The sequence below is a fragment of the Centropristis striata genome, chromosome 18, assembly GCF_030273125.1.
Source record: "Centropristis striata isolate RG_2023a ecotype Rhode Island chromosome 18, C.striata_1.0, whole genome shotgun sequence".
NCBI lineage: Eukaryota > Metazoa > Chordata > Actinopteri > Perciformes > Serranidae > Centropristis > Centropristis striata.
In genome coordinates, this window is record NC_081534.1 from 1,475,723 (window position 1) to 1,503,606 (window position 27,884).

Consider the following 27,884-nt stretch of genomic DNA (forward strand, 5'->3'; position numbering starts at 1 on the left):
ATTTTGTGTCTTTTTTTTGTCATTTTGTGTCTTTTTTGTCATGTTGTCTTTTTTGGGCCATTTTGTGTCTTTTTGTGGTCATTTTTTGGTCAATTTTGAGAATTTTTTGCTTAATTTTATGTAATTTTTTTTGTCATTTTGTGTTTTTTTTTTGTCATTTTGTGTCTTTTCTGGTGAATTTGTCTTTTTTGGTCATTTTGTTTCCTTTTTTGGTCATTTTGTTTCTTTTTATTTGTAATTTTGTGTCTTTTTTGGTCAATTTGTGGTCATTTTTTGTCATTTTGTGGTCAATTTTGAGGCATTTTTTGCTTCATTTTATGTATTTTTTTTGTCATTTTGTGTCATTTTTTAAAAAATCATTTTGTGGTCAATTTGATTCTTTTTTGGGTAATTTTGTGTCTTTTCTGACAAATCCCAAAGTAGCAAGTTATTACTTTACAAGGAGTCCCTGGCTTGAGCGGGGGTCGCGGACAACATCCATGTTAAATTGGGGGTCGCGACTCAAAAAGGTTGAGAACTACTGACATAGAGGGTTAAAGTTGAGACTGTTTGTTTTGAATAAAAGTAATGTAAATACATTTTCAAGACCTTTCAAAGTCGTACTGAAGACATTTTATGACATTTTAAGAGAATTTTAGACATTTTTATATTCTCTCTGGAGTGAGCATACTGACCTTTGCAGGGCACAATAACTTCCTCCTTCCTGTCCAGGTGGTCTTTGTGGCACTTGGTGTGGCAGCGGCGGCACTCGAGGGCCGGCGGCGGCTTGAAAACGTGCCACAGGGGCCGAGTGCAGGCCTCGCAGCTGGAGGGGAAGTGGTACAGAGTCAGGATGAACTCGTGGCCCTTGTGGCTGATGTAGGAGGACCGGTCGCCGGACGTTGCCGGCTCCACCGCCAGCTCCTGGTCACGTTTAATCTCGCCTTCGTTGGCGTACAGGATCTGGGGGAAAAGAGGGTTTTATTGAAGAGTTATTGAAGCAGGCAGCTGGATTGAGGGAACCTGATTAATACTGACAGTTTATACGGAGGGAGAGGGGAAACAGGAAGTGTCCCAGCTCATTACCTGGAATATCCTTGGAATTTCTTTGGCATCTGCACGGTACACGTCGGTCTGAGTGACAGGTCGGACATGAAACAGCTTACTGTAGGAGGAAGAGATGGAAGAGACCCAGGGTAATGACTGTAATTAATACGAAGGTATAAATACAATGTGCAGCAGCAGCAGCAGCAACATGTGTTCAGCTGAAAACAGTGAAAATGTCCATCCTAGTTTCTCGAAGTCAAAGGGAGTATCGATAAAAGTCTTGTTTTGTCAGCCCAAATATATCTAATATGATTTAAAACAAAGAAAAGCAAGAAATCTCCACATTTCAGAGGCTAAAAACGGCATTTGCTGACATTTTTGCATGAAAAATGAGTCAGTTTTTGCATGAAAAATGAGTCAGTTCCCTTCTTCTTATATCAAACTTTATCATAGGGCTGGGCGGTATGTCGGTATTACGAGTTATTCCGATATATTTTAGAAAGAGACATGTGCCTCCAACCTCTGTAGTATTTATCTCGTTCAGAAAAGATTTGTTAGAACTGCCACATTTTCAAAACGACTAGATCCTTCTGCTCCCCTTTTCCAAAAACTCAAGATAAATACCAAATATGTATTTTTATAAGAAAGAAAAAAGAAACAAAATGACCACAGGTTGATGAGGATTACCTGTGACGTTGAGTTTAAATCAAACACTTTGCAAGTTTTGTTTAAAATACCAAAATATAGCGTATAACCATTTGGCCTAAAAATACCGGGATATGAGTTTTGATCCATATTGCCCAGCCCTAATTCGTCATGCATCTTATTTTTGTTGTCCTTTCTTGTTTTACTTTTGGCCACATGGCAGCACCACTGGCTTCTCCCCTAGTACAGCGGTTCCCAAACTTTTTCAGCCGTGCACCCCCTTCTATTTCCCAACTGGGTTGACCACCCCCAATCCCCCACACCTTCAAAAGAAAACAAAATGCAATAAGATTTTTTATAGCCATATTAAAGGCGGAGGACGATGACAGGCTCAGGATCAGAGGCAGAAAGCAGATCAGTTGGGAAAATGTTATAATATTTGAGCTGCGTTGAACAAAAATTGCAGCAAATTTAACTGAGCATTGAGCTAACAATACCCCGTCATCATAACACAGGCTGGAAAAATGATACAAGAACAAGAAGATAACTTCTTCTACGCTTCATTATAAGATCAAAAACAACCAAAAATAGATGCAAAAATGACCAAAGATGACACAAAATTATCAAAATAGACACAAATTGACCAAAAATACATGTACAAATTACCAAACAACCAAAAAATAGATGCAAAAATGACCAAAATAGATGCAAAAATGAACAATAAATGACACAAAATTGAATAGCCTGTATTTCTTAATTGATCAATAACACGTCTTTATTGTGTGGGGGAAAAAATTTAATTGTTTCATTATCAGACCGCCATTACATTTTTCATCTCGCACACCCCCTAGCAGCAGCTCACGCACCCCCAGGGGTCCACGCACCACACTTTGGGAATCCCTGCTCTAGCACCCCCATGGGGTCCACATTTTTGCTTTTTAGTGAAATGTTTCCACCACTATATGGCTGCTTGATTATGGCAAAAACCAGTCATGATTACATGATGATTATTTACCAATCTGTCTCTTTCTCAAACACATTGAGAACAGACCGGTCTGTGAGCATCCCGTCCTCCCCGTGCACACTGAAAACATGTGCAGGATCAGAAGACGGCTGGCTGAACACAGTCAATCTGGAGTTCTGCACAAATCCAAAACTTATGCATTTAAGTTAACTCCAATAAGTCCATCTATGTGCTCCCACAAGGCTATCAATCTACCCCAACTCTTCAAATAAGTCATTAGCAAGCTGGTCTCTGCAGGATTCAACAACTCAAAATAAAGACTTTTTAAAAAAATACAATTTAAGACCCATTTCACATCCATACTGGCAAAAAAAAGTACAAAAGACATGAAGGAAAATCGGAAGCCATGCATTAAATTGTTCGTTCTGGAGCCACAAATTGTTGACCTTGCACTTACCCATTCTACAGAAGTAATTTAGCTTTGCTGTGGGATTTTGTTAAGTTTTTCTCCGTTGCTATACACTACCGGTCCATACCGTCCAATACCGGTCCATTTTTGAATTCTTTTCATGTCTTTGTGAGTCATTTTGTGTCTTTTTTGGTCATTTTGTTTCTTTTTTTGTCATTTTGTGTCTTTTTGGTCATTTTGTGTCTTTTTTTGGTCATTTTGTGTCTTTTTTTGGTCATTTTGTTGTTTTTTTTTAGTCATTTTGTGTCTTTTGGTGTCTTTCTTTGTCATTTTGGGTCTTTTTTTAGTCATTTTTTTTATTTTTTAGTCATTTTGTGTCTTTTGGTGTCTTCTTTGTCATTTTGTTTCTTTTTTTAGTCATTTTGTGTCTTTTGTTGTCATTTTGTGTCTTGTTTTTGGTCATTTTGTGTCTTTTTTTAGTCCTTTAGTCCAACATAAAATGTGATTTTGAATCTTTTTTTTACTTTCAAAACACTATCATGCTCAATAAAGAATTTTAAATGTTGCAAATGTGCATTAATTTCAGAGTACACTGAGACATTAAACTGCATCATTTTCAATTCAATTCTGTAAAAGTTGGTGTGTTCTAAAACTTTTGACCAGTAGTGTATGTAAATGCATCTTCTAGTTCCTGCAAATGTGCTTGTTTAGTTTGTTTGTTCAAACATGGCATTCTTTTGGCCCTCATCTATAATAAGTCATATTTGAACAACAATAACTAGGAATAGCTTTAGGTAGACTGAGAGCAGAGTAGACTGAGACATTAAACTGCATCATTTTCAATTAAATTCTGTAAAAGTTGGTGTGTTCTAAAACTTTTGACCAGTAGTGTACAATGTAGAAAATATCCTAAAAATAAATAAAAACCATTGAATGAGAAGGTTGAGTGTTCCTGTAGGTGCCGTCAGTCAGCTGTGTACCGTATATAGTTAACCCATACCTCTTTTTTATTTTTATATATACACATTCTATAGTTTTAGAGAGGTACAGGAACACCACAAACTGTAATTTGTCTGTAGAGCAGCTGTAATTTTAACCGTGTGGTTAACAAGAAGTGGAAGGTATGTGGTGATTTACATAGTTCCGGCATAAAGCTATTCCTAGTTATTGTTGTTCAAATATGACTTATTATAGATGAGGGCCAAAAGAATGCCATGTTTGAACTGACAAACTAAACAAGCACATTTGCAGGAACTAGAAGATGCATTTACATACACTACTGGTCAAAAGTTTTAGAACACACCAACTTTTCCAGAATTTAATTGAAAATGATGCAGTTTAATGTCCCAGTGTACTCTGAAATTAATGCACATTTGCAACATTTAAAATTCTTTATTGAGCATGATAGTGTTTTGAAAGTAAAAAAAAGATTCAAAATCACATTTTATGTTGGACTAAAGGACTAAAAAAAAGACAAAATGACCAAAAAAAAAGACACAAAATGACAAAAAAGACACAAAATGACCAAAAAAAAGAAACAAAATGACTAAAAAAAGAAACAAAATGACAAAAAAGACACAAAATGACAAAAAAGACACTAAAAGACACAAAATGACTAAAAAAAGAAACAAAATGACCAAAAAAAGACACAAAATGACAAAAAAAGACACCAAAAGACACAAAATGACTAAAAAAAGAAACAAAATGACTAAAAAAAGAAACAAAATGACCAAAAAAAGACACAAAATGACCAAAAAAAAGACACAAAATGACAAAAAAGACACCAAAAGACACAAAATGACAAAAAAAAGAAACAAAATGACTAAAAAAAGAAACAAAATGACCAAAAAAGACACAAAACGACCAAAAAAAGACACAAAATGACCAAAAAAAGACACAAAATGACAAAAAAAGACACAAAATGACAAAAAAGACACCAAAAGACACAAAATGACTAAAAAAAGAAACAAAATGACTAAAAAAAGAAACAAAATGACTAAAAAAAGACACAAAATGACCAAAAAAAAGACACAAATTGACCAAAAAAAGAAACAAAATGACAAAAGAGACACCAAAAGAATTCAAAAATGGACAAAATAGCCCAAGACTCCATAGAGTTAAGTTGTTAACCCATTTCTTGTTCCCTGAAAAAGGCCTACTTGTATAATTCTGAAATGTACATTATTTTCCAGTTTTGGTTAAGCTTACCTTTTTTTATTTACCTCTGGCAGTTCACCACTTACCTTTGGACCCTTTCAAGCTGTTCATTTGACTTGAACTGCTTGAATTTCAATAAAAAACTGGAAAAATTGGGGTGTTCTAAAACTTTTGACCGGTAGTGTACATGCATTTTAGCTCCACAGTTCTTCTGCTTTAAGTTTTTCTATAGGCCTATATGGGTTTGGTGAATAAGTAAAGTAAAGTGTGGTGTTGAAGGTGAATTGACTCACTCGATGTCCAGGGTCATGAAAGGATTGGCCTGCTCTCGGTCCAGCTCGCTGTTGTAGAACAGGATCTTTTTACTGCTCACAACTATATACTTTAAAGGAAAAAGACACAAAGGACTAAAGGTTAAAGGGGGAAATGACCTCATGGTGACAAAGAAAACAAATCTGTGGTGGTGGATACCTTTTTGTCCCAGCCAAAGCGCTTTGTGTTCTTGGTAGGAAGTGAGATCCAGCCCTCCAGTCTGGAGTCTAGTTTGCCGAGAAAAAAACAGGAAGATGTTAACACAAAGAGGAGAACTGCCTTTAATCATGTGAGCCTCTTAAAAAAACACCTTGACATTTAAGAAATGGTGACATTTTCTTTAAAACAGGCCCTCATTCATTGATATTTAGCGTTCCAACAGTCAGTATTTTCACCGTTTTCCAGAGGTTGTAGCGGGTTAAGATTTCAGAATATACTGGATACTGGCATCATATGAAACTAGAAGATCTAAAGAATCTATATGTCAGGATATCATGTTGAGAAGTTGTTAACATAACGGTCTAAAGTTACGATGGTTTTAGCTACATGCTAAAGAGACTGGAACTATGGCTGGGCGATATGGACCAAAAGACATATCCCGATATATTTAGGCGGAATATCAGTATAAGATATATATTCTGATTAAAGAGGCTATGTCCTTTTTAAAAGTAGAGAAAATTAGATATTCAAGAAGGGGAAACTTGAGCAAATTCTACGATAAATGCAACCGTTTATGGACTTTGTTTGTTCTTAAAGTCATACAAATTAAATCTAAGGATGTGTACAACATGTTTAATGTCGACACCAATGTACCCTGATGTAGGTATGTCCCTCTGTTTTTTTTTTTGTATACACATCAATAAAAATATGAAACACAAGATATATATTCTGATATTTTTTCCTATAAGATAAGTCTCCACTGTGTTAAAGTGTTCATGTGTTAATGTGTTTTAGTCTTTTTGGTCATTTCATGTCTTTTTTGGTCATTTTGTGTGTTTTTTTGGTCATTTTGTGTCTTTTTTTAGTAATTTTGTGTCTTTTTTATGTATACACAATCATCAATAAATAAATTATGTATCAATAAAAATATGAAACACAAGATATATATTCTGATATTTTTTCCTATAAGATTTGTGCAAAAAGTCATTTTAACTGAAAATATTGAGTCAAATAGCGAGATTCATTTGAGTTAACTCTATTGTCTTGACATAAAATTCTTGCGGTATTGATAATAATAATATTTAAGTTAAAACAACAAGTTGGGTTTTACAGTGTGGGAAAAGTCAAACACAAACAAACAAACTTCACTCTTGCAGCATCTTTTGCAGTGGAATGAATTTAACCAAAGCAGGCCAGCATCAAGCTGTGAGTATTCTTGTGTCCAGTGAACATAAAACAGGATTAAAGCACAGCAGAGACAGAGTCAACAAAGAAGAGGGATTAGTTGAAACTTTGCAGGGTTGAACCAGGGATGGGGGGATTTATTTCTCATTTCCGGAAAAAAATAAAAACACTGGCAATATGGCAATTTAGTCTAGACGGAATTGTCCAAAAAGTGAAAGTGAGGAACCGGCCTACTTTACTTATTTCAAGGGTGCTGAATCCAAAAAAAAATGGTTCCCAAGCGAAATTTTGAGTTTTTGACCTTCTCATTTGCATATCAAAATGGCGGCCGTTGGTCGTTGGACCATTTTCCCCAAGTTTTTTTGAAAGTAGGCAATCAAAGATGAGGAAATTAAGTTTCTGGATCTATAGACTAGGGTCAGAGCAAGGATATAGTGGAGGCTCAGTGTCTTATATATATATATATATATATATATATATATATATATATATATATAAATGCAAAATACCAACTTTTAAGGTGAAATTAAGCATTATATGTATCATTTTTTTAAGGCCGACATAAATATTCAATCAATATCACTTTTAAATGTTCTAGTTGGTATTTTGCACATATATATATATATATATATATATATATATATATATACATAAAAAAGGCACTGAGCCTCCACTATATCCTTGCTCTGACCCTAGACTATAGATCCAGAAACTTAATTTCCTCATCTTTGATTGCCTACTTACAAAAAAACTAAGGGGAAATGGTCCAATGACTGAGCAAGATGGGCAATTTGGTGGCCATTTGATACAAATTAGAAGGTCAAAATTTGCCGTTTCCATGGTTTCGTTCACCGCTATATAGAGACTTATAAAGTCCATACAAAGTAAAGCATATTAAGATTATAACTCATATACAACAACTTCCTTACTTAATACTAATAAGCAATAATTCTGAGGTTATTGAGGGAAAACTCTTAGTTAATGGCTTAATGGTTAGAATATCTCAGACAACTTGCAATGGTGATTTTCTTAGTTATTATGTAATATGGAATACATCAGATATCATATATACACTGGGAACATTTAAAAGTGATATTTATTGAATATTTTTGTCGACCTTAAAAAAATTACACAAATAATACTTAATTTCACCTTAAAAGTTGGTATTTTGCATATATATATATGCATAAAAAGCCACTGAGCCTCCACTATATCCTTGCTCTGACTCTAGACTATAGATCCAGAAACTTAATTTCCTCATCTTTGATTGCCTACTTATAAAAAAACTAAGGGGAAATGGTCCAATGACTGAGCAAGATGGGCAATTTGGTGGCCATTTGATACAAATTAGAAGGTCAAAAACTCAAAATTTCGCTTGGGAACCATTTTTTTTGGACTCAGCACCCTTGAGATATGTAAAGTAGGCCGGTTCCTGACTTGTACCCATAAATGCTCCTCACTTCTTATAGGAGGCTTTTATTCTGAAATCCGTCTAGACTAATTAGCATCCCCATCCGCGGTTTGAAACACCATGCAGCAGGGTCACCTGCAGGTTCAGGTTCAGCCTCAGAGGGCTGCTCGTAGGTGAGGGCCAGGGGCCGGGGGCCCTGCTCCACCTGCCCTTCATCCTCCTCTTCATCCTCAGAGTCGGAGTCAAACAGGGAGTGAGCAGAGTGAAGGTTGGGCCGGCTGTCGATGCAGACAGATTTGTGTGTGCGCTGGTAGGTGAAGGACATTGATTCGGAGGTGTGAGAGTGAGTGATGCGCACTGAGCCGGACCACGCAGAGAGAGAGAGAGAGGTGAAATAAAGGAGGAAGGAAGAAGCATAAAGAAGAAAAAAGGTCAGAAACAATCGGGCTGGAAGTGACTCAGAGTGAAACAAAGAAAACAGGAAGAACTCAGGAAGAGAAACTGCAGGAAGAGGAACAGGAAGTGTGCTTGCTAACTGGCTTCGGGCATCTGAATGAGCACGTTGGTGCCAAATGATGTCATAAAGCAGAGGTGCCAAACTCTGGCCCTCGGGCCAAATTTGGCCCGCAGTATAATTATATTTGGCCCAGAAAGGCAATACCAAATTATTATTATACAGCGCAAATAATACTACAAATCCCAGAATGCTCTGCTGGTGTTGTGGCTTGAACACAGTAGATCAGTGTGGAGCAAACTGAGCAACAATTAAAGTGTCTTTATGCACTTTTTCTTACTTCTTCCTACTCCCTTTCGAGCTTGCAGAAAGTGTCTGTTTTCTCAATTTTTTTTTGCTTTTTTTGTTTTGTTTTTTATTTATTCATCTATTAATATTTAAACTTGTTTTTTTGTTGTTGTTTTTTTACCTGCTTGCATGCTCGAAATAAAGACAATCAATCAATCAATCAATGCACTTTTTCTTGCTAGTCCAAGGCATGGACTCGAATGGTTGCACATTCATTGAAGGATTTTATTATTAGTCATTTGGTTTATTATTGTTATTTTATTCTCACATTTATTTTTAGCCTGTGGAAAAAAGATTATTGTTAAATTTAAATTTAAAGAAGGCCGCATATAAAATAAAGGGACATACGATTTTGCATGTTTGCAATATTAAGTTATATCAAGCTTTGCTTGTTCCATTTCGATTTGAACTTGTTGTTTAGGTCCATAAAGCGTGTGTTTACCTGGGTATCCGTCACCCGTTTCCAGGTCGTTGGCGCTGCTGATGCTGGTGGAGTCCAGAGAGTGGACGCTGAGCGTGGTCAGCTGGCAGCGCAGCTGCTCGATGTCGCTGTCTTTGCTGTCCAACGCCATCTGAAGCTCCAGACGCACCTGGCTCTCTTCTGCTATCGTCTGGAAAACACACAAACAGGTCTTAAATTACAGCTCAATGTACAGTCATGGAAATTTTTTTTTCCATTTCTAGTACAATTTTAATGCCTGGTACAACTATTTGTTTGGACAAATGTAATAATATAATAACAGTAACTGGATACATTTACTTAAGCCAGCTATTCTCAACATTGGGGTCGGGACCCCAATTGGGGTCGCGAGATGATTTCTGGGGGTCGCCAAATCAATTTTGGAAGTCAGCTCTGTCTCCACTGTGTTAAAGTGTTCATGTTTTGGGTGTTTTTTTTGTCATTTCGTGTCTTTTTTGGTCATTTTGTGTCTTTTTTCTAATCAATTTGTGGTCAATTTGTGTCTTTTGTGGTCATTTTGTTTCCTTTTTTGGTAATTTTGTGTCTTTTTTTGGTGATCTTGTGTCTTTTTTTTGTGATTTTGCGTCTTTTTTTGGTCATTTTGTGTCTTTTTTTTTATCAATTTGTGGTCAATTTGTGTCTTTTTTGGTCATTTTTCTTTTTTTGAATTAAACCTCATAAAAGTATATGAAGTAGTTAAAATGAGTCCTATCTTCATAAAATTAAAATGCTGCTTACATAAATTCATCAGTACGAATAATATAATTATATATTTGTAATATACAGTCACGGAAAACAATATTAGACCACCCTTGTTTTCTTCAATTTCTTGTTCATTTCAATACCTGGTACAACTAAAGGTACATTTGTTTGAACACATATAATTATAACAACAAAAATAGCTGATAAGAGTTAAATTTAAGAGCTGATATCTAGACATTTCCCATGTTTTTTTATGATGATTTTGGTAATTAACAATAAAAACATGGAAAATGTCTAGATATCAGCTCTTAAATTAAACTCTTATCAGATTTTTGTTGTTCTGTTCCAATTATTTTACTCCATTTGATTGCACTGCACTTCTTTTTTTTCTTTGTTTTGTTCTTTTCTGTAACCGCACCACTCTCTTTGTTTTGTTTTATTTCTTGTGTCTTTTTTTTTCATTCCGCTTTCGCTTATAAATCCAATGTATTATTATTATTATCATTATTATTTGTCCAAACAAATGTACCTTTAGTTGTGCCAGGAATTAAAATGAACAATAAAGTGAAGAAAACAAGGATGGTCTAATATTTTTTCCATGACTCTATCCTCTATTATTTGCCCTTATAATAAGTTTTTAATGTGAAATGCCATTTGTAGGTATGCTGCTGTCCAAAGTCGACTTAAGCCCCTTTTTCGACTGCAGGAAATTTCCCCAGAGACGAGGAACCTTTTGAGGAACTTGTTAGGTTACGGTGGCCTTTCTGACACTCAAGGACACTTGAGTGAATAGTTTAAACAAGACAAAACAGGGAATGAAAAAAAAGACACAAGAAATAAAACAAAACAAAGAGAGTGGTGCGGTTACAGAAGAGAACAAAACAAAGAAAAAAAAGAAGTGCAGTGCAATCAAATGGAGGAAGATAATTGGAACAGAACAACAAAAATCTGATAAGAGTTTAAGAGCTGATATCTTGACATTTTCTATGTTTTTATTGTTAATAACCAAAATCATCATAAAAAAAGTCTAGATGTCTAGATATCAGCTCTTAAATTAAACTCTTATCAGCTATTTTTGTTGTTATCATTATATTTGTCCAAACAAATGTACCTTTAGTTGTACCAGGTATTAAAATGAACAAGAAATTGAAGAAAACAAGGATGGTCTAATATTTCTTCCATGACTGTATCCTCTATTATTTGCCCTTATAATAAGTTTTTAATGCCATTTGTAGGTATGCTGCTGTCCAAAGTCGACTTAAGCCCCTTTTTCGACTGCAGGAAATTTCCCCAGAGACGAGGAACCTTTTGAGGAACTTGTTAGGTTACGGTGGCAGTGACCAGGGTCCTAATTAAGTTCTGGGGACATCTTACCCCCTAAAAGGGCCCTTTCATGTTCTTTCTGAAAGAAATGAACTTTAGAGGGTTTGCAAGTAGTACTGCTGCTTATTGGTCAAACACACACACACAGTGCTGCTGCTTCATCTCATGTAACATTTCATTCATAAAACAAGAAAATTCAATTCAGGAGCATTTTAGGATGAGAATAGAACTTTTTTTCTTTGTTTGATACCTGATTCATATATAAAAAGAGAGACTGGCAGCTCTGCGATGCTGTGAGAAAGCCAGGGATTGAGAGAAATAATATGTTATTTTCTGATTGTTTAGCTGTGGTTATTTTCCAAAGCTCAAATAAATAAACATCAAACACTCAACAGATGATTTACTGTGGACACAGAAGCTCTTTCATCCTGTTTTGATTGCATCCAGTGTGCAGCATTAAATACTAATGAGCCAGAAAATGTCCTTGAAGTGAGAAACCTCAAGATTTTTTTACTTTACTTTTTCACACTGAACTGCAGGTTGCAGAGAGTGTTAACACCTGAATCACCAGCAGTTTTTTCATGGAAATGCATTGAAAAATGCACTGAAGGAACCTTCAAGTTACTTGAAAAGTCGTCTTTAGGAAGGAATTCATAATGCTTCCTATACATCAGAAGACTTTGGAAAGATTTGGAAAAAACTCCTGGAAAACTAGCGGTAACCTCACCTAGCGGTAACCTCACCTGGCGGTAACCTCACCTAGCGGTAACCTCACCTAGTGCTAACCTCACCTAGCGGTAACCTCACCTAGAGGTAACCTCACCTAGAGGTAACCTCACCTAGAGGTAACTCACCTAGTGGTAACCTCACTTAGCGGTAACCTCACCTAGCGGTAACCTCACCTAGAGGTAACCTCACCTAGTGGTAACCTCACCTAGAGGTAACCTCACCTAGAGGTAACTCACCTAGTGGTAACCTCACCTAGAGGTAACCTCACCTAACGGTAACCTCAACTAGAGGTAACCTCAACTAGTGGTAACCTCACCTAGAGGTAACCTCACTTAGCGGTAACCTCACCTAGCGGTAACCTCACCTAGAGGTAACCTCACCTAGAGGTAACCTCACCTAGTGGTAACCTCACCTAGTGGTAACCTCACCTAGCGGTAACCTCACCTAGAGGTAACCTCACCTAGCGGTAACCTCACCTAGTGGTAACCTCACTTAGCGGTAACCTCACCTAGAGGTAACCTCACTTAGCGGTAACCTCACCTAGCGGTAACCTCACCTAGAGGTAACCTCACCTAGAGGTAACCTCACCTAGAGGTAACTCACCTAGTGGTAACCTCACTTAGCGGTAACCTCACCTAGCGGTAACCTCACCTAGAGGTAACCTCACCTAGTGGTAACCTCACCTAGAGGTAACCTCACCTAGAGGTAACTCACCTAGTGGTAACCTCACCTAGAGGTAACCTCACCTAACGGTAACCTCAACTAGAGGTAACCTCAACTAGAGGTAACCTCACCTAGAGGTAACCTCACTTAGCGGTAACTTCACCTAACAACAGAAACACAGAGCTAATGGAAACATGGTGAAGCGTCAGAAAAATGAAAATGCTTAATATCTCAAAAAGAAAAAGAGAAAGTCACATTGAATTCGGCTTCATAGAAGCAATGGACAATGGGGGGTCGCCAAAGTTTACAATGGTAAAAATGTGGGTCCCTCAAGAAAAAGGTTGGGAACCGCTTAGGGATGGGTACCTTTCACATTTGAACCGATACTGTACCAATACCCGGTACCAGGGAATCGGTACCGGTACTCAACGGTACAATTTTCGGTACTTTTGCGTTTGTTTATGTGGTAATAAATGTTAATTTGTTTAATAATAAAATGTATTTTTTTCAATTCAACATATTTATTTCTCAAAATATAAACTTCAAAAAATATATCAAAACAATATAAAATCCAGGATGAGCAGTGCTTTATTGTTGAGCGAACGTGCATTTTGTAACATGAAGGTTGCAGTGTTATCAAAGCATGCAGAGGAGCTCTCAGGTTGCACGGAGGAGAAACAAAAAAAAAGGTTGCAAGTGCACGTGTGATTTGTTCAATCTGGAGGCAGACGAAGGCCAAGCCCGGGTAGAGACATTGGAGAAATAGCAGCTAGCGGCTAGCAGGCCTAGAGCCGGCTGTTCGTCTCTGCGCCGGGGTGGAAGAGGGCAGCAGCTAGTGGCCGCGGTGAGCAGACAGGACCGGACGTGGAGGTAAATAAAAAAATAAAAAATAGTGCGATCGTCAGCACGCTTGTTAATCAAAGACGTCAAATGAAAACAGGTTGAAATCAATGATCAGTTTAAAGTTAACGCCGTTTAGGTACCGAAACATGGTACCGTTTGATTTTACTTGGAATCGGTACTAGGTAGTACCGACAGAATTCGGTCGGTACCTATAAAAGTACCGAATTCGGTACCCTTCCCTAGAACCGCTGGTCTATGGGGAAAATGCTTTTGGGCTGCAGGGTGATTTTTTGTGTAATACCGCGAGTGGCCACTAGGAAGGCTGACTATTTCAACTATCTATTATCTCTGTATTTAATTGTTGCAATTATTTAATGACGGGATCGCCGTGATTCCAAAAGACTTTCAGTTTGTAGTCTGGGACTGTGGAAATCTTTTGGTGTAAGGCTAGCATTACTGACCGCCTGCATGTCCGTCAGCTCTCTCTGGTACTTGATGATGGTGCTGTTGAGCTTCTCCTTCTCCGTCCTGAGCTCCAGCTGCAGCTTCCGGTTCTCCTTCTCCTTCCTGTGCACCTCGGTGTCGATGGTCCGGTGGCCTCCTCGGCCCGTCTCCCTCCTGTTCATCACCTCGGCCAGCTTGTTGACAGCCTGGAGGCAAACAAACAGATCTGTCAGACATCTAAGTGTGATTAATACACATCCAGTGAGCACACAGCCAAGCCTGCAGGAACATCAATGTCGCTGTGAGATAGAATTAAACTCAGTGATTTTGCCCCAAGTTCAACACAAGCCTGCAGCTGAACATTATTCTTAACAACAAATGATGTGACATAACAGTCGTAAAAAGTCAGACGGTAAGTGTAGAAGAACATCCCAGACCTGTGTAGGCGCTCAGACAGACACACACCTGAATTTTTAGCGTCCTTTCATTCTGCAGCATCTTTTCAAAGGACAGTTTGACTGAGTTCATCTGCTTCTCCCCCTCCTTGGATTTCTGGAGCTCTACATAAATAGCAGAGAAGAATATTAATTCAGGGCTTTAGTTACCTAACATAAGTTTAACAGAAGCAATCCATAAATTATAGCACCGATATTCTGCCGTTTTCTACAGACGCTTGGTCTCCTTGATTAGGAGATTAATGGCTACTTTTCGTGACATTTTTACAACCCTCTCCTCGTAAATCCTCTGACAGCTTTTTAACACGTTTTCCACAAGGGAGGGAAATGTCATTTCCTGCAGAAATCTGTTCTCCTAACGTGGCGCTCATTAACTCCCAATGACACTCACGTTGCTGCATGTCTTTCAGCTGGTTGTTGAGCTCCTCTTTCTCGCTCGCCAGGTTCGCCACGTCCACCGTCAGCGTGCGATTTGACTCTTCCAGCTGCGAGACGAAAGAAAAAGCAAGATAACTTAATTCATATGGAACACAGGTAACACTTTAGATTAGGGAACACATATTCAACATTAATAAGTTGCTTATTAGCATGCAAATAAGTAACATATTGGCTCTTAATTAGTCATTATTAAGTAGTTATTAATGCCTTATTCTGCATGGCCTTATTATACGACCAGGAAGACATATAATATAATTTTTTCTTTTTTAAATAATATTCAGTTCATGGACTTACAGACTTACTGCTTTAGCTTGCAAGCTAACAACATGCTGGTGATGCTAAGTTTGTGCTAATTAACTAGCACAAGCCATCTTCTAATGCTAGTAATACTAGCACTAACTTAGCGTCACCGGCATGTTGTTAGCTTGCAAGCTAAAGCAGCAAATAATCGGTAACACTTTAGATTAGGTAACACATATTCAACATTAATAAGTTGCTTATTAGCATGCAAATAAGTAACATATTGGCTCTTAATGAGTCATATTAATGCCTTATTCTGCATGGCCTTATTATACAACCAGTAAGACATTAACTAAGAGTTTTCCCTCAATAACCTCAGAATTATTGCTTATTAGTAGTAAGTAAGGAAGTTGTTGTGAATGAGTTATGATCTTAATATGCTTTACTTTGTATGGACTTTATAAGTCTTTACATAGCGGTGAACGAAACCATGGAAACAGCAAATATCCTATATCTGACTGCAGACGTGGTCTTGTGGTCTCACCGAGCTGATGGTGGCCTCCTTGTCACCGAGCTCCTGTTTGTGTCTCGCCATCATGTCTTTGATCTCCAGCTCCTTCATGATCTTCTCCTTCTCCAGATCCGAGTACTGCTCCTCAGCGATGGAGCGAGCCAGCTGCTCAGAGTCCGCTTTGGTCAAACTGGCTTCCAGCTGCGACGTCAGGGAATCCCTGAGGAGGAGAAGCTGTTATTACCACTTTATCACCTCTGGGATCACTTTCATCTACTACCGTCTAAGGCCTTTAACCCACAGAGAGTTTTTATGTTCTATATCTTTGCAATAAATTATTTTCATCATTCAGTATTCCAGGTTTCCCTCAATTAGTTTGTTTTTGATCATCATACATCCTAATTTTATGTTTTCCGTTATTAAATTTCAAATAAAATCCCTTTTTGTTTCACTACTCTTCTAATGCACAAAAAATGCATTAGAAGATGCACAAAAATGACCCATATCCATTTTTTAGCTAAGTAGCGTGCTAAGCTAACTACTTGGCTAACTTCTTGGCTAAGTAGCTTTCTAAGCTAACTACTTAACTAACTTCTTGGGTAAGTATTTAGCAAAGTAGCCTGCTAAGCTAAATACTTAGCTAACTTCTTGGCTAAGTAGTTAGCTTAGCAAGCTACACAAAGCAGCATTAAATAACATAGGGAATGAATGCGGGTCATTTTGATCCATGTTGTGCATCAGAAGAGGGGTCAATATGTTGTGCATCAAAGGGTTAAGGACAAAAATGTAAAAAAATTGCAATAAAAACTTTACAGATTAATATTTTTTCTACTTTTCTACTTTCTGCAACAACTGCCGCCTTACTCAAAACTACCAAATGTTTGAACATTTCGAGCATTTTACCCTTTAGGTTTGATTACACAATGTCACTGATGTTTTTTTATGAAAACCCCCCCACAAAAATTTAGTTATTTTCCAAATTGATTTTGATACATTTTTAGTTTTTCTGTAGTGTCAGATTTAAAATTGACTAAATTTCCCTTTCTTTTCTTTAAGTCACTTTGGATAAATGACTAAATGTAAATGTAAATTTACTACCCTTTAAGGCCATTAGGGACAAAAATGTCAACTTTCAAAAAAAAGATTAATATTTTTTTCTACTTTTTTCTGCATAAAACTCTTAGACAACTTCCACCCTGCTCAAAACTACTAAACATTTTTGGCATTTTAACCCTTGAAATGCTTTAACCCTTAAAAATAGAATAAAAACCTTACAGATATATTTTTATTTTATATTTTTTAAATATTTTTTCTACTCTTTTCTGCATAAAACTCTTAAACTCTCCGCCCTGCTCAAAACTACCAAATGTTTATACATTTTTGACATTTTAACCCTTTAAATGCCTGTTTGATTGCACAATGTCACTGATGTTTTTTATGGAAAAAAAAAACACAAAAATCGAGTTATTTTCCAAAAAATAAATAATTTTTGGCTGGGGCATTTGTTCTTAACACAGTCTTGGATAAGTCAAAGATTAAGAACAGAATTGATTTTGATACATTTTTAGTTTTTGTGTAGTGTCAGATTTAAAATGTACTACCCTTTAAGGCCATTAAAGCCAAAAATGTCCACTTTCAAAAAAATGCAATAAAAACCTTACAGATATATTTTTATTTTATATTTTTTTAATATTTTTTCTACTCTTTTCTGCATAAAACTCTTAAACAACTTCTGCCCTGCTCAAAAGTACCAAATGTTTATACATTTTTTACATTTTAACCCTTTTAATGCCAGTTTGATTGCACAATGTCACTGATGTTTTTTATGAAAAAAAAACACAAAAATCGAGTTATCTTCCATATAATAAATAATTTTTGGCTGGGGCATTTGTTCTTAACACAGTCTTGGATAAGTCAAAGATTAAGAACAGAATTGATTTTGATACATTTTTAGTTTTTGTGTAGTGTCAGATTTAAAATGCACTACCCTTTAAAATGTCCACTTTCAAAAAATGCAATAAAACTTAACAGATTAATACTTTTTTCTTCTTTTTTTCTGTATAAACCTCTTAAACAACTTCCGCCCTACTCAAAACTACCAATGTTTAAACATTTTTGACATTTTAACCCTTTAAATGCCAGTTGATTGCACAATGTGTTTTTTATGAAAAAAAAAATATATAATAAATACATTTTGGCTGGAGCATTGTTTTTTATAACAGTCTTGGATATGTCAAAGATTGAGAACAAAATAGATTTTGATACATTTTTAGTTTTTGTGTAGTGTCAGATTTAAAATGTACTACCCTTTAAGGCCATTAAAGCCAAAAATGTCCACTTTCAAAAAAATGCAATAAAAACCTTACAGATATATTTTTATTTTATATTTTTTAAATATTTTTTCTACTCTTTTCTGCTTAAAATTCTTAAACAACTTCCACCCTGCTCAAAACTACCAAATGTTTATACATTTTTGACATTTTAACCCTTTAAATGCCTGTTTGATTGCACAATGTCACTGATGTTTTTTATGAAAAAACCCCCCACAAAAATCTAGTTATTTTCCATATAATAAATAATTTTTGGCTGGGGCATTTGTTCTTAACACAGTCTTGGATAAGTCAAAGATTAAGAACAGAACTGATTTTGATACATTTTTAGTTTTTGTGTAGTGTCAGATTTCAAATGTACTACCCTTTAAAATGTCCACTTTCAAAAAATGCAATAAAAACTTATATTTTTTTTCTTCCTTTTTCTGTATGAACCTCTTAAACAACTTCTGCCCTACTCAAAACTACCAAATGTTTAAACATTTTTGACATTTTAACCCTTTAAATGTGTTTTTTATGATAAAAAATATATAATAAGTACCTTTTGGCTGGAGCATTGTTTTCTATAACAGTCTTGGATATGTCAAAGATTGAGAACAAAATAGATTTTTGTACATTTTTGTGTAGTGTCAAACTTTCTGTGATTCAGAGGGTTAAATGCTAGAAGCTGCTGTTAATACGGCAGCCAGAAGTGGCCTTTCTATGCCAACGCTTCCTGTTTGACCTTTTTATTAATGCACAATTGGCCAAGCGAGAGTTACACTGGATCATACTTTAACTTCTTGTCCGCAGTAATCTTTGTCTGTAGAGCATCTGGGGACGCTGTAATCTGCTTCACTCACTCAGTTAAAGGTCAAATCCTGAAAGTTGGCTGTGAAAGAACTCACCGAGGGGAAATAACACTAATCTGAGCAGCCTGCTACATTATTTGAAAAACAGATAAATGTTGTTTTTGTACTGGTGTCCTGTGGATTCTTCACTGACGCTGACATTTACCTCGAAAACATCAACATCAATATGAGTTTACAGTAGATTTTATCATGCATTCATAACACACTGCCTGTGTTACATGCTTTACAATTTCATTTTATTAAATCTAGATTTTTTTTGTTTTGGTTTCATGTTTCCTTGTCTTGTTTTGTAGGTATTTGGACAAATTCTTATTTTTTTTAATTTAATTTATTTTGTATTAAAAGAAATATCCACTAAATATATTATCATCTTTTATTAATTATTATATATTTATTTTTTAACATCAAACATCAACTCAAAAGTATGAGTATGAGTATGAGTATGAGTATGAGAGCCATATTTAGAAAAATATATTTAACTGTGGACAAGAAGTTAATTATATTTCCAACTTTATTCTCGCAATTAATTAAATATTTTCAAGTTTATTCTCGTAATTAATTCAATATTTAGGGCCCGAGCAGGCAACGACCTGCGAGGTCCCTATTGTATTTCGAATGATTATTTATTAGGGACCGAGCACTAACAGTGCGAGGACCCTATTGAAATTGGTCCGTTTATTAGGGACCGAGCACTAACGGTGCGAGGACCCTATTGAAATTGAAGGAATTATTATTATTATTATTCCGGAAAATAAATCGCCTTTTTGGGGCCTTTCTCATATTCAAAAACTCACCATATTTGGAATATACGTCAATCTCCCATGAAATTTTCATATTCTGGTATTCGCGGGAATGGACGTTGCAAAATGACTCAACAGCGCCCCCTTGAAAGTCAAGAAAATTCAGCCCCTCGCACAGGAATGTCGTAGAGACACAAAATTTTCCACGTACATGTATCATGGGAAGACGCACCAAAAAGTCTCAAGAACCCATACCCTAAAACGTACAGGAAGTTGGCCATCTTGGATCGAAAATGGCGTTTCCTGCTGTTTTGGCCCATTTCCACGTTGCATACTTTAACGAACTTCTCCTACAGATTTCATCCAATTCTCTTCAAACTTGGTCAGTACCATCACAAGGCCTTTGGGATCAAAAGTTGTATAAATCTTTTCCGACGGTCACACTATGTGGGCGTGGCATGGTAGCAAAATATGGCGTCTCGCCATAAAACACGAGATCGTTATAACTTCCACATACTTTGTCCGATCTGGTCCAAACTTCTCATGCTTCATCAGAGTCCAGCCCTTAACACTTCCAAATAACAATATTTCATAAAGCCCCGCCCCTTATGCTTTGTCCACGCCCCCTTTTACAAAATGACCACGTTGCATACTTTGACAAACTCCTCTGACAGATTTCATCCGATTGACTTCAAACTTGGTCAGTACCATCACAAGGCCTTTGGGATCAAAAGTTGTATAAATTTTTACCGACGGTCACACTATGTGGGCGTGGCATGGCGGCAAAATATGGCGTCTCGCCATAACACACGAGACTGTATAACTTCACCATACATTGTCTCATCTGGCCCAAAATTCTTACACGTGATAAGGGTCCACCTCTGAACACACCCACATGTAAATATTGACACATAGTAATAGTGCCCCCTGCTGGAAACACGAAGTAACAACTTTAACGCCTAGCCCCAGCAGGAGGTTTCACGTAGAGGTACGAAATTTGGTACACATGTGCTTCATGTGGAGACGCACCAAAAAGCCTCTTGGACCAATACCTCAAACACAACAGGAAGTCCGCCATCTTGGTTTGAAAATCACAGCATTCATTGTTTTTGGCTATTTCCATGACGCATACTTTGACGAACTCCTCCTACAGATTTCATCCAATTGACTTCAAACTTGGTCAGTACCATCACAAGGCCTTTGGGATCAAAAGTTGTATAAATCTTTACTGACGGTCACACTATGTGGGCGTGGCATGGCGTCAAAATATGGCGTCTCGCCATGAAACACAGGACTGTATAACTTGACCATACATTGTCCAATCTGTCCCAAATTTCACACACATGATTAGGGTCCAGCCCAGAACACACCCACATGTCATTATTGACACACAGTCATAGCGCCCCCTGCTGGCTACAGGAAGTAACTTGTTTTACACCTACCACAAGCACAGTGTTAGGAGACACGCAATTTGGTACGCATAGGGACTGAGCCAACAGCGCCGCGTCCGATGTGCCCTCCCCTGACGGCGCCTTCCCCAACGGCTCCACTCTGCGAGGGCCCGTTCAGTACTGCGCGCAGTCCTAGTTAGGGCCCGAGCAGGCAACGACCTGCGAGGTCCCTATTGTATTTCGAATGATTATTCTTTTTATTTTTATTATTATTCTTCTTCCCAAATGATCGCATATTTCACTGCCTGAACATACCCCAAAACTCATGAAACTTTAAATATAAGTCAGACATGGTGAAAAATTTTATAATCTATTGTCATCCTGAATTTTCACCACTAGGTGGCGCTATAATAAAGGAAAGTGCGTTTTGGCTAATAACTTCCACATACTTTATCGCACATTCAAAAAACTTATACCCACGCGTTCACTGAGTTGTGCTGAATCTCGTGATATAAGCCACGCCCATTTTCGCCTGGAGTTTTTTTTCGCAAATTCGCGAAGTGTCGCAAACCTACTTTTTCGAACTCCTCCTAGGCAATTTCATCGTTTTGCACCAAACTTTGCAAAGAGCATCTATGGACCCTCATGACAAAAAGTTATTAAAAGAATTTTGATTACCCAAAGAATACTCAAGTTATTAAATAACAACTTCCTGCAGGTGGCGCTATTTTCAACACAAAACACGAAATGTTGCATATCTCCACATTGGTGTGTCTGAATGACATGAAACTCAGGTTACGACTTCCCCATGAGCCCCTGAGGCTCTCCGCAAAATTTTGGCCGATGACCACTAGGTGGCGCTCTTTAAATTGAAGTATTTTATATCTCCACATTGGTTGGTCGGATTAGCACCAAACTTGGTATACTTATTGTCAATGCCCTCCTGAGGGTAACCCTTGAAGATTTTATTGATCAACCCCTAGGTGGCGCTCTGGCGGCAGTTTGATTTAATAAGTGCCACAATGGCCACACAATAACACTTAAGGCAGTGAAATTCATAGGGGTGGTATAGACTGGCTCCTGTAACGCACAAACCCCGACGGCAGCATGCCCCGACACGCGTGTACTGCGAGGGCCCGTTCAGTACTGCGCGCAGTCCTAGTTATTATTATTCTTCTTCCCAAATGATCGCATATTTCACTGCCTGAACATACCCCAAAACTCATGAAACTTTAAATATAAGTCAGACATGGTGAAAAATTTTATAATCTATTGTCATCCTGAATTTTCACCACTAGGTGGCGCTATAATAAAGGAAAGTGCGTTTTGGCTAATAACTTCCACATACTTTATCGCACATTCAAAAAACTTATACCCACGCGTTCACTGAGTCGTGCTGAATCTCGTGATATAGGCCACTCCCATTTTCGCCTACCGTTTTTTTTCGCAAATTCGCGAAATGTCGCAAACCTACTTTTTCGAACTCCTCCTAGGCAATTTCATCGTTTTGCACCAAACTTTGCACAGAGCATCTATGGACCCTCATGACAAAAAGTTATTAAAAGAATTTTGATTACCCAAAGAATACTCCAGTTATTTCATAACAACTTCCTGCAGGTGGCGCTATTTTCAACACAAAACACGAAATGTTGCATATCTCCTCATTGGTGTGTCTGAATGACATGAAACTCAGGTGACTACTTCCCCATGAGCCCCTGAGGCTCTCTGCAAAATTTTGGACGATTACCACTAGGTGGCGCTCTTTAAATTGAAGTATTTTATATCTCCAAATCCGTTGGTTGGATTAACACCAAACTTGGTATACTTATTGTCAATGCCCTCCTGAAGATAACCCTTAAAGATTTTATTGATCGGCCCCTAGGTGGCGCTCTGGCGGCAGTTTAATTTAATAAGTGTCACTGTGCCCAGACCACAAGACTTAAGGCAATGAAATTCATAGGGGTGGTATAGACTGGCCCCTGTAACGCACACACCCCAACAGCAGCATGCCCCGACACGCGTGTACTGCGAGGGCCCGTTCAGTACTGCGCGCAGTCCTAGTTAGGGACCGAGCACTAACAGTGCGAGGACCCTATTGAAATTGGTCCGTTTCTTATTAGGGCCCGAGCAGGCAACGACCTGCGAGGTCCCTATTGTATTTCGAATGTTTATTTATTATTTTTATTATTCTTCTTCCCAAATGATCGCATATTTCACTGCCTGAACATACCCCAAAACTCATGAAACTTTAAATATAAATCACACATGGTGAAAAATTTTATAATCTATTGTCTTCCTGAATTTCCACCACTAGGTGGCGCTATAATAAAGGAAAGTGCGTTTTGGCTAATAACTCCCACATACTTTATCGCACATTCAAAAAACTCATATCCACGCGTTCACTGAGTTGTGCTGAATCTCGTGATATAAGCCACACCCATTTTCGCCTACCGTTTTTTTTCGCAAATGCGCGAAATGTCGCAAACCTACTTTTTCGAACTCCTCCTAGGCAATTTCATCGTTTTGCACCAAACTTTGCACACAGCATCTATGGACCCTCATGACAAAAAGTTATTAAAATAATTTTGATTACCCAAAGAATACTCAAGTTATTAAATAACAACTTCCTGCAGGTGGCGCTATTTTCAACACAAAACACAAAGTGTTGCATATCTCCACATTGGTGTGTCTGAATGACATGAAACTCAGGTTACTACTTCCCCATGAGCCCCTGAGGCTCGCTGCAAAATTTTGTGCGATGACGACTAGGTGGCGCTCTTTAAATTGAAGTATTTTATATCTTCAAATCGGTTGGTCAGATTAACACCAAACTTGGTATACTTATTGTCAATGCCCTCCTGAGGATAACCCTTGAAGGTTTTATTGATCGGCCCCTAGGTGGCGCTCCGGCGGCAGTTTAATTTAATAAGTGCTACTGTGCCCAGACCAAATGACTTAAGGCAATGAAATTCATAGGGGTGGTGTAGCCTGGCCCCTGTAACGCACAAACCCTGACGGCAGCATGCCCCGACACGCGTGGACTGCGCGGGCCCGTTCAGTACTGCGCGCAGTCCTAGTTATTATTATTAGGGACCGAGCACTAACGGTGCGAGGACCCTATTGTAATTGGTCCGTCTATTATTATTTTTCTCCTTCTCCCAAATGAATTGCCTTTTTGGGGGCTTTATCATATTCAAAAACTCGCCAAATTTGGAATATACATAAATCTCACGAGAAATTTACGTATTCTGGTATTCGCGGGAATGGGCGTGGCAAAATGACTCAACAGCGCCCCCTTGAAAGTCAAGAAAATTCAGCCCCTCGCACAGGAATGTCGTATCGGCATGAAATTTGGTACATACATGTATCATGGCAAGACGCACCAAAAAGTCTCAAGAACCCATACCCTAAAATGTACAGGAAGTCGGCCATCTTGGATCGAAAATGGCGTCTCCTGCTGTTTTTGCCCATTTCCATGCCGCATACTTTAACGAACTCCTCCTACAGATTTTACCCGATCTACTTCAAACTTGCTCAGTACCATCACAAGGCCTTTGGGATCAAAAGTTGTATAAATCTTACCCGACGGTCATACTATGTGGGTGTGGCATGGCGGCAAAATATGGCGTCTCGCCATAAAACACGAGATTGTTATAACTTTTCCATTCTTTGTCCAATCTGGTCCAAACTTCTCATGCTTCATCAGAGTCCAGCCCTTAACACTTCTAAATCAGAATATTTCATAAAGCCCCGCCCCTTATGCTTTATCCACGCCCCCTTTCATAAAATGACCACGTTGCATACTTTACATAACTCCTCGGACAGATTTCACCCCATGGACTTCAAACGTGGTCAGTACCATCACAAGGCCTTTGGGATCAAAAGTTGTATAAATCTTTATCACTTGTCACACTATGTGGGCGTGGCATGGCGGCAAAATATGGCATCTCGCCATAACACACGAGACTGGGTAACTTGACCATACATTGTCCAATCTGTCCCAAATTTCACACACGTGATTAGGGTCCAGCCCGGAACACACCCACGTGTCAATATTGACACACAGTCATAGCGCCCCCTGCTGGCAACAGCAAGTAACATCTTTTACGCCTAGCCCCAGCAGTAGGTTTCACGTAGAGACACGAAATTTGGTACACACGTGTTTCATGTGGAGACGCACCAAAAAGCCTCTTGGACCCATACCTCAAACCCAACAGGAAGTCCGCCATCTTGGTTTGAATATTGCACTTGTCATCGATTTTGGCCATTTCCAGGTAACATACTTTAACGAACTCCTCCTACAGATTTCATCCAATTCTCTTCAAACTTGGTCAGCACCATCACAAAGCCTTTGGGATCAAAAGTTGTATAAATCTTTACCGACGGTCACACTATGTGGGCGTGGCATGGCGGCAAAATATGGCGTCTCGCCATGAAACACGAGACTGTATAACTTGACCATACATTGTCCAATCTGTCCCAAATTTCTCACACATGATGAGAGGCCAGCCCTGGACACACCCACACCCACACCCAATATTGACACACAGTCATAGCGCCCCCTGCTGGCTACAGCAAGTATTTTGTTTTACACCTACCCCGAGCACAGTGGTAGGAGACACGCCATTTGGGACGAATAGGGACTGAGCCCACAGTGCTGTACCCGATATGGCCTCCCCCGACGTGCGCTACCCGGACGTGCCCTACCCGGACGTGCCCTACCCGGACGTGCCCTACCCGGACGTGCCCTCCTCCGACGGCTCCACTCTGCGAGGGCCCGTTCAGTACTGCGCGCAGTCCTAGTTATTATTCTTTTTCATAACCAATAGTAATTGCCTTTTTGGGGGCTTTATCATATTCAAAAAGTCATCAAATTTGGAATATACATAAATCTCACGTGAAATTTACATATTCTAGTTATTAGGGACCGAGCACTAACGGTGCGAGGACCCTATTGAAATTGGTCCGTTTATTATTATTATTTTTAGGGGGAATAAATCGCTTATTTGAGGCCTTTATCATATTCAAAAACTCGCCATATTTGGAATATACATTAATAAGATTTGAAATTTACGTATTCTGGTATTCGCGGGAATGGACCTTGCAAAATGACTCACTAGCGCCCCCTCAAAATTTTCAAAACATCCTCACAATATAGGTTTTTTTCACATAGACACACGAAAGTTGGTACATATGTGTATCATGGGAAGACGCACCAAAAAGCCTCAAGAACCCATACCCGAAAACGTACAGGAAGTCAGCCATCTTGGATTGAATATTGCACTTGTCATCGTTTTTCGCCATTTCCAGGTCGCATACTTTAACGAACTCCTCCTACAGATTTTATCCAATTGACTTCAAACTTGGTCAGTACCATCACAAGGCCTTTGGGATCAAAAGTTGTATAAAGCTTTAACGACAGTCACACTATGTGGGCGTGGCATGGCGGCAAAATATGGCGTCTCGCCATAAAACACGAGATCGTTATAACCTTCCCATTCTTTGTCATATCTGCTCCAAACTTGTCATGCTTCATCAGAGTCCAGCCCTTAACACTTCTAGATAACAATATTTCATAAAGCCCCGCCCCTTATGCTTAATCCACGCCCACTTTTATAAAATGAACAAGTTGCATCCTTGAACGAACTCCTCCGACAGATTTCATCCGATTTACTCCAAACTTGGTCAGTACCATCACAAGGGCTTTGGGATCAAAAGTTGCATAAATCTTAACCGACGGTCACACTATGTGGGCGTGGCATGGCGGCAAAATATGGCGTCTCGCCATAAAACACGAGATCGTTATAACCTTCCCATTCTTTGTCATATCTGCTCCAAACTTGTCATGCTTCATCAGAGTCCAGCCCTTAACACTTCTAGATAACAATATTTCATAAAGCCCCGCCCCTTATGCTTAATCCACGCCCACTTTTATAAAATGAACAAGTTGCATCCTTGAACGAACTCCTTTGACAGATTTCCTCCGATTTACTCTAAACTTGGTCAGTACCATCACAAGGGCTTTGGGATCAAAAGTTGCATAAATCTTTACCGACGGTCACACTATGTGGGCGTGGCATGGCGGCAAAATATGGCGTTTCGCCATAACCCACGAGACTGTATAACTTGACCATACATTGTCCAATCTGTCCCAAATTTAACACACGTGATTAGGGTCCAGCCCGGGACACACCCACGGGTCAATAGTGACACACAGTCATAGCGCCCCCTGCTGGCTACAGGAAGTAACATGTTTTACACCTACCACAAGCACAGTGGTAGGAGACACGCCATTTGGTACGCATAGGGACTGAGCCAACAGCGCCGCGTCCGATGTGCCCTCCCCTGACGGCGCCTCCCCCGACGGCTCCACTCTGCGAGGGCCCGTTCAGTACTGCGCGCAGTCCTAGTTATTATTATTATTATTTTTAGGGGGAGTAAATCGCTTATTTGAGGCCTTTATCATATTCAAAAACTCACCAAATTTGGAATATACATAAATCAGATTTGAAATTTACGTATTCTGGTATTCGCGGGAATGGACCTTGCAAAATGACTCACTAGCGCCCCCTCAAAATTTTCAAAACAACCTCACAATAAAGTTTTTTTTCACGTAGACACACGAAAGTTGGTACATATGTGTATCATGGGAAGACGCACCAAAAAGCCTCAAGAACCCATACCCGAAAACGTA

The 27,884-nt window shown here is 38.5% G+C and overlaps 1 protein-coding gene across 1 annotated transcript in view; it reads right to left on the reverse strand.

Moving 5' to 3' along the window:
* Nucleotides 1–27,884, reverse strand: part of LOC131990838 (rho-associated protein kinase 2-like) — a 102,345-nt gene that overhangs the window by 8,862 nt on the left and 65,599 nt on the right. Inside the window, exons 22-30 of the mRNA XM_059355996.1 lie at nt 15,912–16,098; nt 15,081–15,174; nt 14,700–14,794; nt 14,252–14,440; nt 9,513–9,681; nt 5,673–5,740; nt 5,495–5,583; nt 1,066–1,144; nt 675–942 (exon numbers count right to left, since the gene is read on the reverse strand). Of these exons, the coding sequence (XP_059211979.1) occupies nt 675–942; nt 1,066–1,144; nt 5,495–5,583; nt 5,673–5,740; nt 9,513–9,681; nt 14,252–14,440; nt 14,700–14,794; nt 15,081–15,174; nt 15,912–16,098 (1,238 nt within the window). The remainder of the gene's footprint in view (nt 1–674; nt 943–1,065; nt 1,145–5,494; nt 5,584–5,672; nt 5,741–9,512; nt 9,682–14,251; nt 14,441–14,699; nt 14,795–15,080; nt 15,175–15,911; nt 16,099–27,884) is intronic.